Source organism: Vulpes vulpes, chromosome 12, assembly GCF_048418805.1.
Source record: "Vulpes vulpes isolate BD-2025 chromosome 12, VulVul3, whole genome shotgun sequence".
Classification (NCBI taxonomy): Eukaryota; Metazoa; Chordata; class Mammalia; order Carnivora; family Canidae; genus Vulpes; species Vulpes vulpes.
In genome coordinates this window covers 75,544,870-75,557,292 of record NC_132791.1, presented here as the reverse complement: position 1 = coordinate 75,557,292, position 12,423 = coordinate 75,544,870, and the positions used below count along the sequence as shown (strand labels likewise).

Here is a 12,423-nt window from a genome sequence, read left to right as displayed (position 1 = left end):
AAAATGCCCATTTTTTCCATGCCTACATCAAACCTGGGAATTATCCTTTTGCATATATGACATTCTGGTGCATACAAAATAAGTATTTTAAGCGGTTTTTAAAGAATATTTTTGCTGTCAACGTTGGTCTCTTGGATGTTAATTGGTCATTTATAATTCTGATTTTGTGAACAGCCATACGTACATTTTTTTTCTGGGTTTTTCTCTTAGATTCTTCTGCTTTTAAACAGCACTGCCCTTAAAAATAGGGGTTCTGTATATAAAATTTTAAATGCACATGCTCTTTGACAGATCAATTCTAATGTGTAGTAGTTAACTTGGAGTTATAAGAGCATGTAAAGCTATTAAATGTTCTCTGCAGCATTACTTAGTGTATGTGTGTATATATATATATATATATGTACGCATATACACATATATATGTGTACACGTGTACTATAAAACAGTAGGATAGTTGAGTAAACTGTGGTGCATCCATACAATGGAAAACTATTAGGCTGTTAAATAAATTCATATGGAAAGATCTCCAAGGTAACAGAAAAGGCTGAGATGCAAATTCATGTTGTGATCCCATAAATGTTCAGTAAACAAATGTTGATTGATTGGGTGCTACTATGTGGCTGATAGTGTGCTGGGAAACCCGTACAAAATATTAACAATGATTAACTTTAGGGATGGGGCATTCTTCATTTTATGGTCTCTGCAAACTGAATTTTTATTGGGAATATATCACCTGCATATTTAAATTTTAGGAATTTGTGCTGCTTGCTATATTGTACTTGCTCCTTCATCGTCTAACCAGAAGCCCGAGAGGAGCCTCACAAAAGGGTCTCGGCTTTGCCATCCTGTTTCCGATGGAAAGGACTCACGGAGATGAGCGGCGCGTTCTGGTCTTCGCGACGCGCCTGCGCGGGGTGGCGGCGGCGCGGGTCCTCCCACGCACTGGAGAGAAGAGCGGCGGCGATCCTAGAGAGGCCGGACCGCGTTCCTAGAAAAGCCCCACTCGGCTGCCGGCGGGTCGGGCTCCGCGGCTTTGGGAACCTGTGCGGTCGGGAGAGCCGCGTCTTTGCTGAGCAACATCCTTGAGCTTTTTCCTTCGCTGAATAGCAGGAGGACGTGCTCGTATCCGGCGCCTGCGGGGTGCCTCGCGGTGCCTCGGAGGCGCAGGTGCCCCTCCGTGACTTGGACAGCCATGCTGCGGGGACACCAGGTGGGGGCGGGGCCTCTGCCCTGGGTGGGCGCGGGGGGCGGGCGGCGAGAGCCGAGGAGGACCCGGTGGCTGCTGAGGGTCGGGCTCGCTCTCCCACGAATAGTCCGGAGGACAAAGCAGTTTCCTTCGTCCGGACATGAGATGTAGGGTGAACATGAGTTGTGGGATGGCGTATGCACTGTGACTTGGGAAATGTGCCTTCCTAGAAGGGCAGTCCTGGCCGTGGGGACAAGGTGGCTAGGGAGAACCGGAGCAGTCCGCATGGCAGTGACTTGAGGAGTTTGCGAAGACCATGGCTTTCCAGGAGGTAGAGACTGTCTTTTATTCCGGGATTAGCGTTTTGCCAGGAAAATAATGACGTGCTCAAATGTTTACCGAGTGGCAGACAAACCAGTAAAAACCCGGCGAAGGTCAGATCCTGGGGAGTTTGAATCCAGTTCACCGAAGAGCAGTTGAAAGGAGATGAGCGGCGCGTTCTGGTCTTCGCGACGCGCCTGCGCGGGGCGGTGGCGGCGCCGGTCCTGACGCACTGGGGAGAGGCCCGACCGCGTTCCTAGGAAAGCCCCGCTCGGCTGCCGGCGGGTCGGGCTCCGCGGCGTTTCAGTGGGGCAGATGTGTTGAACGTGGTCCGAATGGTGCTTTAGGAAATACTAACCCAGTGATGACAGTGAACTGTGAGACAGGGATACCATACAGAACATTATGTAGTCGTGAATGTAAGTCAATGTAATAGGAGAATGAAAGGGGAGGGAGTGGCAGCACGAGGTGTTTCCGAGGAAGGATCGGCTGGACTCAATGTGTAGAGACTGGTTTTCAGCCTGGGGGGATGGAGGTGATGCCAATGGAATGGGGAGAGCAGTGAGTACAGCTTTGAGGGACTTGGATTTCAGTTTGGGATGTGTTGAAATTATGACCAGGAGAAGCTGGAAACTGGAAGGCATCCTACTGGCATTTTGAGATCTGAGTCAGGAATGTAAAGGTTAGCTGGAGTCAGCCAGATTTGAGCGTTCTTGGAATAGAGATATACTGAAATTGTGATTAATGAGAACACAAAAGGAGATAGTAAGGAGGGAGAGAAAAAGAACATGAAGCATGTATTTCAATTACCTATTCTTACATTAAAAATGTAATAAATTGAAACCCCAAACTTAGTGCTGTAAAACATACTGAAATTATTTTTCATGATTCTGTTGGTTGACTGAGGATTTCTACTGCTGGAGTTACCTATGGTTGCTATCAGCTGGGAGTTAGATGCTGCTGGATTTCAGTTGGGGCACCTGGATTCCAATCCACATGACCTCTGCATGGCCAGCTTGGGCTTTCTCCCAGCATGGCAGGCTCATAGCAGTGTTCACTTCCTCTTGCAGAGCCATTTCTGCCATATTTTCTTGGCTAAAGCAAGTCATAGGCCAGCACAGATTCAAGGGAAGGAGAAATAGACTCCACCTCTTGATGAAAGGAGTGATGAAATCTCATCATAAGAACTTTTAGGGGACAGGAGACTGGAAACCTTCCCTGCTTTTAAGGTGGAATATTCTGTGAGAAGTACACAGGTGAAAGAGTATGTTATAGCTCTGCACTGAATACAATTATTTCTCTCCAGCTGAAGTGTAGGCTGCTCAGGCATTCTTACTGTTAACCGTGTTTCCCTCACATCCTTTACTTACATCCATCACCTCCTGGCTCAACCCCTTTAGGATTCAAGATATATTTCTGATTAATCTCACTGGTAACATAGGCAAGCCGGCTCTGAGTGAGACGTACAATAGGAACAAAAGTACAAGTGAGACGTACAATAGGAACAAAAGTACAATAGGAACAAAAATAGGTTTCATAGAATTTTGAAGCTCTTGTAACTTACATGTTACTATCCATTCTTATTTCTTAGATGTACATTTGGAAAAACATTTCTGAAGTGCAAACGTGGGCTAAATGAGCCTTTTCCTTGAAGCCTTAAAGCTCAGCATGGATGAAGCTTTGCCAGGCCCCACCTCTGAAAATGGAGACAGCCTTGTGAAAGTGAAGGAGGAAGACCCCACCTGGGAGCAGATGTGCAGCTTCCAGGAGAGCAGCTGCGACACTCGGGAACTTAGCCGCCTGCGCTTCCGGCAGTTCTGCTACCAGGAGGTAACAGGACCCCGAGAGGCTCTGGCCCAACTCCAAGAACTTTGCCATCAGTGGCTGCGGCCTGAGACCCACAGCAAGGAGGAAATCCTGGAGCTGCTCGTGTTGGAGCAGTTCCTGACCATCCTGCCCGAAGAGCTCCAGGCCCGGGTGCAGGCCTGTCATCTGGAGAGCAGGAAGGATGTCGTGACTATGCTGGAGAATCTACAGAAAGACACAGGAGACCCAGAACAGCAGGTTGGGGAACATTTGTCTGTTAATTTTTAAGTTACTATTTTTAAATAATTTATAACTTACAGAAGTATCTTATAGAGAACTCCTGTATCCTCTTCACCCAGATTCACAAGTTGTAACCATTGTATCCTGATGTGCCCCCTCTGAGGAACAAGGGCATTCTTTTGTATAACCAGAATACAAAGATTTCATTTTAGGAAATTAAAATTGTTATGATACTATCATATACACAGTAGTCCTTGTTCACATTTTGCCGTATCATCCCAGCAGTGTTTTTATGCCAATTTTACCCTGATCCAGGATACAGTCCAGCCTCACATGTTGCATTTTAGTTGCCTCTTCTTTAGTTTCCTTGAATCTGGAACAGTTCTTGGTCTTTCTTTGTCTGTCATAAGATTGATATTTTTGAAGAATACAAAACCAGTTTTTTTACAGAATGCCCATAAATTTGGGTTTGTCTTTATTTTGTCATGATAAATGCATCACATCAGGAGGCACATGGTGATGGGTTGTCCTGTTACTGATGAGGTTAAGGTGGTATCTCTTGGATTTCTGTATTATAAAGTTACTGTTTTCCCTTTCTAATTAACAAGTAATTCTTGGGAGATGTTTTGAGATAGTGTAACACGCCCTGGTCCTCATTAAAGTACCATCCACTACTAGTGTAAGCACCCACTTGTGTTTGTTCTGTTTTCTGGGCAGGGATTCTTTGCCTTGTTTCTTGTTTGCCACGATATCCTCAGAATGTAGCACAAAGTCTGAGTCTTAGTAGGTGTTCAGTCCTTGTTTATCAAATGGATGAATTTCTCTGTGTTGCTCCTCTGTCTTACTTGCTGCTTCTCTCAAAGATTAAATGGTGCTCGTCTGGTGTTCCCTGGGAGTTGTCCCTAAGTGCTGTTCAGTCTGGGTCCTATCAGGGTGCCTTTTCAAGGTATTCGAATCTTTTGTCTCTCGGCGTCTATGTATACTCAGGGACAGGGCCTGTACCCACTGGTGACAGAATATCAAGGAGCCTCTTTGGAGTGTCAGAGTCTCCAGCTCCTGCCCAGGAAACCCCCCTTGAAGTGTGAACTTCCTGAACTCTGCCAAGAAAACCCCGAAGAAGTAAGTGGTGAGCGCCAGTCAGTGTTTAGTGTGGATGTTGGGAGCAGACGCTGACTGGTGTTTGTTTATCTGTGTCCTCGAGTTTTTATATGTATATTTTAGTCTAACCCTGTATCTAAGCAAGCTTCTAAGGATATTTGGAATTGTAAAATGTTGGAATCCTAAAATCTTGTCCGATACCCTTCCCAATAGTTGGGAAAACCAAACTCAGGTTGTTTAATGAGTTGTCCAGGTTCAACAGACATAGCAACATCTAGAATTCATGTCACCTGACCTTCTGACCGGAAGTGTCTCTGCTATATACCTCTGCTCTACATATCTAATTCTATACCTGTTTGGATGGTAGCTTTCCACAGATTTACCTTTTTCCCTTAGTAACATTTCTTCAGTATCCTCCCTGCCTTTAATCTTGGACCATTTTATTTTATTTATTTTTTTAAGTTTTATTTATTCATGAGAGAGAGAGAGAGAGAGAGAGAGAGACAGGCAGAGGGAGAATCAGGCTCCATGCCAGGAGCCTGATGTGGGATGCGATCCAGGGTCTCCAGGATTGTGCCCTGGGCCAAAGACAGGCGCCAAACCGCTGAGCCACCCAGGGATCCCCTCTTGGACCATTTTAAGTGCAGCTTTGGGCTTAAGCAGGTTCTCTCTTTTCTGTTTCGAGTGCAGTCTCCTATGTGCAGAGCTCCCCACTTTCCATCTCCAGTCTTTACCTCCAGGTAAACCACCCCTGCTGGTGGTTATTGGTTATTGTTCAGCTCTGTGCCGGCCTCTGGCAATGGGATAAGCCATGCAGTGAATACAAAATCTGTGGTCTGCAGATGGATTGAGAACAGAAAAAGTACACAGAAAGTTCAAAGAGAAGAACTTAGAACTCCACAGTGTGGTGTTTTTTAACCTCTGGTGAGAGGTGCTACAGGTTTTTCCCCAGAAGTTGTTGAAAACTTGACTCTTTTCCCTGGAAAATGTGGGTACATTCAAAATTATGTGTATGATTTCAGAGGGTTCATGATATACCCCAGTCATTCATGGTTTATCAGTTACCACATTGGTAATCTGTGAATATTGATATTTTGACAATAAGTGGAGAATAAATGATTCATGTAATAAAATCACTAGAGTGAGATAAAATGTATAGGGCTTGCATTACTTATGGTGTTTACCCATATAATGTAGCATAAATAGGACTTGATATTTCCCTACTGACATGGCTAATGGTTCTATCCTATTTCTTCAGCTATGAAAAGCCAGCATTACATAAAGCCCCAGAATTGTTTATGTGAAGAAGTTGAGAGGAGGTAGGGAGCCCCACAGTGGGCAGACATTCCTACTTACCTATGAGACGATGAGCACTCATCTGCTCCAAGTGATTTCATTTCATTTTGACTGGAGATGGGAAAGAGGTAATGAATGGAGGTAGGCAGTTGTCAGAATGGGGAGGATGATAATTGACTAAAAGATAGCAGTGGTCATAAGAGGTAAGATTCTCTCATGTTAAGTGAATGCTTAAAAGCTGTGTGAGATGGCTCATAGAACTGGACCCCAGGGGCATTCTGGGCAGAGTGACGGCCTCTTGCGGTTTTCCGTGTCCTCACAGGGAGGCACCACTGCTGTGAAGTGTGTGAACAGGATGAGAATGCTCTCTGGGCCCTCAGGAAGCAGGTCTTGTCATTTTCAAGGGCTTTTTTTTTTTTTTTTAAAGTATATCCTTTTAGCTAGGATTTAGACCTTTAGACTCTAGCTAAAGATCTACCTACCACTTATAATCTCAGCACATTTATCCAGGTTACCTGAGACCACATGAACTAAAGACCAATTTCCCAGGCTATTGGTATCCCTCCTATGCTGGTATTTTTAAGGAATAGCAAGTCAACCAGCATGGCTAAAGAGTAGGGTTTGTTTGGCGAAGAGTGTGGGAAGAAATAGGGAGATTACATGGAAACATCTTGCAAGGTTGTTAAAGTTTGGACTCTTGCTAAAAAGTTGGGTGCTGGGGCAGCCTGGGTGGCTCATCGGTTTAGCGCCGCCTTCAGCCCAGGGTGTGATCCTGAAGACTCGGGGTGGAGTCCCACATCAGGCTCCCTGCATGGGGCCTGCTTCTCCCTCTGCCTGTGTCTGTGCCCCTCTCTCTCTGTGTCTCTCATGAATAAATAAATAAAATCTTAAAAAAAAAAAAGTTGGGTGCTGGATGCCTGGGTGGCTCAGTTGGTTGAGTGTCTTCTTTTGGTTCAGGCCATGATCTCAGGCCTCTGCTGAGCCCGAGTCAGGCTCACTGCTCAGCAGGCAGTCTGCATCTCTCCACCCGCAAACCCCCCACCTTATGCTTTCTCTCTCTCCCTCTCAAAAAAAAAAAAAAAAAAAAAAAAACAACCTTAAAAAAGTTGGGTGGGGTACCTGGGTGGCTCAGTCAGTTGAGCAGCAGGTGACCTTCAGCTCACGTCATGATCCTGGGGTCCTGGGATTGAGCCCAAGTCAGGCTCCCTGCTCCGTGAAGAGTCTGCTTCTCCCTCTGTTCATACTCTCACTCTCTCTCTTTCTCAAATAAATAAATAAAATCTTAAAAAAAATAGTTGGGTGCCATTGAAGCCTTATTTTTAATCAAAAATAGGATTTACAGCAGTTATAGCATGTGTGTGCACATGCACACATTTGGGTGTGTTTGTGGAGGGGCATTCTTACCTGTCATAGAACACTAGATTTAAATGAAAACTCTTGAGAACTTTATTTTTCCCAGTTTCTTATTGCTCGGTTTTGATAGAATTTTATAGTCAGACACATTGTTGAGTGTTTGGATATGTTGATGGAGAAGTAGAAGGGACCTTAAGATATCATCTGAATTGCAACATAACCCTGTATTCAGTACTCCTGTTGTGTCTTTAACAGAGATGTAGAGCAGTAGATCAGTGTGGTGTTTGTAATGAACTTTCCTATATGTGAAAACATTCTTCTGCCTCTTTCTCAGGCTTAACCTTAATGCTCTTCCACCTCAGGAAGATGATAAGCAGACACAAAGTCTGATCTGACCTTTGCAGTCTCACATCTTCCACTGTGTTTGCTCTTTCCTTGCATTTTATCTTTTCCTGCTTCCATTTTCTGTCCCATCCTCCCCATTCTCAACTCAGCCCTTTCTCTGTCAGCAGGTCTGTTTTACATTGTAATTTTTCAAGTGAGAGGGTTGGCATGTATGTGTTCTGGGGGAGGTCAGTCAGTAATAGTTAATCAGGGACAAGTCTCTTTTTCCAGCAAACTCTGGTTTCTCTAGATCCCAAATAACAGAAACAAAAAAGTTCTATGAGGATCCATTGTGTCTGGAGGAAAAAAAAAAAGTGATGCCATAGTCTTGGATATATTTTGCGTTAGAATGATCAAATCCTCTTCATTTTAGTAATTTTGTGTATCTTGTATTAAGCCAATCTTAAAATATAATAATACATTACCTCATGGGGGGTCTTGCAGTTTATAGAGGGCTTTTGTGTTCATTATCTCATTGGATCTTCATGAACTCTGTAAAGGGACTATGTTCTCCCCATTGCACAGATAAGGAATTGGAGGCTTAGCAAGACTGGCAGGCCCAAGATCACACAGCTTCACCAGTAAGTCAGTTCTTTATATTTTCTTTTAATTCCAATGTAGTTAACATTATTCTATTCGTTTGAGGTATATAATAGTGATTCAGCAGTTTCCTATATTGAACACTGAGTCAGTGTTCACCAAGATAAGTGTACTTTTAATCCTGTTCACCTATTTCACCCATCACCCCCAATCCACTTCCCCTCTACTAACCATCTGTCTGTTCTATGTAGTTAAGAGTCTGTTTTGGTTTGTCTCTGTTTTCCCTTTTGTTTTTAAAATTCTACGTATAAGTGGAATCATATGGTGTTTGTCTTTCTCTTATTTCACTTAGCATTATACATGTTATTGCAAATGGCAAGATTTCATCCTTTCCATGGCTGAGTGATACTACATTGTGCGTGTGTGTCTACCACATCTTTATCCAGTCATCTATCACTGGACACTTGGACTGTTTCCCTAGTTTGACTATTATAAATAATACTGCTATAAACACAGGGGTACATATATCCTTTCAAGTCCGTGTTTTCACTTTCTTTGGGTAAATAATAGCGCGATTGCTGAATCATATGGTAATTCTTTTTTTTTTTTTTTTTTGAGGAACTGCCATACTATTTTTCATAGTAGCTGCATCAGTTTGCATCTCCACCAACAGTGTAGGAAGATTCCTTTTTCTCCACATCCTTACCAATACTTGTTTCTTGTGTTTTTAAGTTTAGCCATTCTGACAGATCTGAGGTGATATGTCATTGAGGTTTTGATGTGTTTTTCCCTGATGATAAGTGATGTTGAGCATCTTTTTGTGTGTCTGTTGGCCATGTGTAAATGTCTGTTCGTGTTTTCTACCCATTTTTAAAATTGAATTATTTGTTAGTGTTGAGCTACATAAGTTCTTTATATATTTTGGATATTAATCCTTTATCAGATATGCCATTTACAAATGGGTTCTCCCACTCAGTAGGTTTTTTTTTTAGTTGACTGTTTCCTTTGTTGTGCAGAAGCTTTTATCTTGGTGTAGTTGTAATAGTTTATTTTTGTTTTGTTTTTTTCCCTTTACCTCAGGAGACCTATCCAGAAAGATTTTGCTATGGCCAATGTCAGAGAAATTACTGCTGGTGCTCTTGTCTAGAATGTTATGATTTCAGGTCTCCCATTTAATCCATTTTGAGTTTATTTTTGTGTGTGGTATAAGAAAGTTGTGGTTTGGGATCCCTAGGTGGCGCAGCGGTTTGGCGCCTGCCTTTGGCCCAGGGCGCGATCCTGGAGACCCAGGATCGAGTCCCACGTCGGGCTCCCGGTGCATGGAGCCTGCTTCTCCTGTGCCTGTGTCTCTGCCTCTCTCTCTCTGTGTGACTATCATAAATAAATAATAAAAAAATGTTTAAAAAAAAAAAAAAAAAGAAAGTTGTGTTTCACTCGTTTGCATATTGCTGTCCAGTTTTCCCAACACCATTTGTTGAAGATACTTTTTCCCATTGCATATTTTTTACTCTTTGGTCAATGATTAATTGACCATATTAATAAATGACCATTCATAAATGACCATTCATTTATTTCTGGGCTTTCTATTCTATTCCATTGATTGTGCCAGTATCATAATGTTTTAATTACTATAGCTTTGTAATATAACTTGAAATCTGGAATTGTGATACCTCCCACTTTTTCTTTTTCAAGACTGATTTTGCTATGTGGGGGTCTTTTATGGTTCCATACATATTTTAGAATTATTTGTTCTAGTTCTGTGGAAAATGCTGTTGGTATTTTGATAGGGATTGCATTAAATCTGTAGATTGCTATGGATAGTATAGACATTTCAATTATATTTGTTCTTCCAACCTATGAGCATGGAAGTCATTCATTTGTGTTGTCTTCAGTTTCTTTCATCAGTGTTTTATGATTTTCAGAGTACAGGTCTTTCACCTCCTTGGTTAAGTTTATTAGATACTTCATTTTTTTTCTTTTTTTGGTGGAATTCTAAATGGGATTTTTAAAAGATTTATTAATTTATTTTAGAGAGAGAGAGCACACGTGTGTGCAAGCAGGGGGAGGCTGCAGAGAGAGAAGGAGAGAGAATCCTCAGGCAGACTCCCTGCTGAGCTTGGAGGGTTGCTGCTTAATGGGCTGAGCCACCCAAGTGCCCAGGGATTGTTTTCCTAATTTCTCTTTCTGCTGCTTCATCATTAGTTTACAGGAATGCAGTGGATTTTTGCATATTGATTTTGTATCCTGTGACCTTACTGAATTCATTTATCAGTTTTAGTAGTTTCTTAGTGGAGTCTTTAGGGTTTTCTCTATATAGTATTGTGTCATCTGCAAATATGAATGTTTTACTGCTTCCTAAGCAGTTTGGATATCCTTTATTCCTTTTTCTTGTCTGATTGCTATGGCTAGGACGTCCAGTATTATGTTAAATAAAAGTGGTGAGAGTAGGGTTGCCTGGGTGGTTCAGTCAGTTAAATGTCTGACTCCTGATTGTGGCTTAGGTCATGATCTCTCTCTTAGGGTTGTGAGACTGAGCCCTGCATTCAGGCTCCACAGTGGAGCCTGCTTAAGATTCTCTTCCTCTCTGTGCCCCTTTCCTCCCCTCCCCTCAGTCTCTTTTGAAACAAACAAACAAACAAAAGTGAGAGTAGACATCCTAGTCCTATTCCTCACCTGAGTGGAAAAGCTCTGTTTTTCCACATTGAGTCTGATGTTAGCTGTGAGTTTTTCATATACGGCCCTTATTATGTTGAGGTATGTTCTCTCAACCTTCGTTGTCAAGGGTTTATATCATGAATGGATGTTGTACTTTGTCAGATATTTTTTTCTGCCTCTATTGAAATGATCATATGGTTTTTATTCTTTCTCTTATTGATATGATATATCACACTGATGGATTTGTGAATACTGAACCACTCTTGCATCCTGGGAATAAATCCCACCTGATTATGGTGCATGATTTTTAAAACTGTATTGTTGGCTTTGGTTTGCTAATATTTTGTTGAAGATTTTTGCATCTGTGCTCATCAGAGATATTTCCCTAGAGCTCTCTTTTTTGGTAGTGTCTTTATTTGGTTTTGGTATCAGGGTAATGCTGTCCTCATAGAACGAATTTGGAAGCCTTGTTCTACCTTTTGGAATCATTTGAGAAGAGGTGCTAACTCTTCTTTTTTAAAAATTTTTATTTTTTAAAGATTTATTTATTTATTCATAAGAGACATACACACAGAGGCAGAGACATAGGCAGAGGGAGAAGCAGGCTCCATGTAGATAGCCCAATGCAGGACTCGATCCCCAGTCTCCAGGATCACACCCTGGGCTGAAGGCAGGCACTCAACCACTGAGCCACCCAGGCGTCCCCTAACTCTTCTTTAAATGTTCAGTAGAGGGACGCCTGGGTGGGTGGCTCAGCGGTTGAGTGTCTGCCTTCGGCTCAGGGTGTGATCCTGGAGTCCCAGTATTGAGTACTGCATTGGGCTGTCTGCATGGTCTGCTTCTCCCTCTACTTAGTCTCTGCCTCTGTCTCTCATGAATAAATAAATAAATAAAATCTTTAAAAAAATAAATGTTCAGTAGAATTTGCCTTTGAAGCCATGTGGTTTTGGACTTTCATTTGTTGGGAGTTTCTTGATTCTTTATTTAATCTTGCTGTTAATCAGTCTGTTCAAATTTTCTATTTCTTCTTGATTCTGTTTTGGTAGTTTGTATGTTTCTAGGAATGAATACATTTGTTCCAAGTTGTCTTATTTGTTGACAAATAGTTTTTTTCTTTCTTTTTAAAATATTTTATTCATCCATAAATGAATGTTATGTCTTCTTGTTGAAGTTTCCTCTTTTTGATTATATAGTGCCCCTCTTTGTTGCTTGTTACAGTCTGTGTTTTAAAGTCTACTTTGTCCAATATAAGTATTGCTACCCTGGCTTTCCTTTGACATCTATTTGCATGATAAGTGTTCCTCCATCACCTCACTTTCAATCTGCAGATGTCTTTAGGTCTGAAATGAGTCTCTTGTAGGCAGCATATAGATGGATATTGTTTTTTTAATCCATCCTCTTACCCTATGTCTTTTGATTGGATTTATTTAGTCCATTTACATTCAAAGTAATTATTGATAGATATATATTGCCATTTTTTACCCTTTTAATGGTTTCTTTAGATTTTCTCAGATCTTTTCTTCTCTTGCCTTTTTTAAAGTTGG

General features: G+C 42.0%; 1 protein-coding gene across 4 annotated transcripts in view; it reads left to right on the top strand.

Moving 5' to 3' along the window:
* PGBD1 (piggyBac transposable element derived 1) overlaps nucleotides 1–12,423 on the top strand; it is a 40,529-nt gene that overhangs the window by 12,267 nt on the left and 15,839 nt on the right. For 2 of the 4 annotated variants that reach the window (XM_025986506.2, XM_025986504.2), the window contains exon 2: nucleotides 3,099–3,571. In XM_025986506.2, coding sequence (XP_025842291.1) covers nucleotides 3,143–3,571 — 429 coding nt within the window. In that variant the 5' untranslated portion in view covers nucleotides 3,099–3,142. Of the gene's footprint in view, nucleotides 1–1,071; nucleotides 1,211–3,098; nucleotides 3,572–8,206; nucleotides 8,266–12,423 lie in introns of those variants that run through there. The other 2 variants (XM_072728894.1, XM_072728895.1) reach the window with 2 other exon arrangements.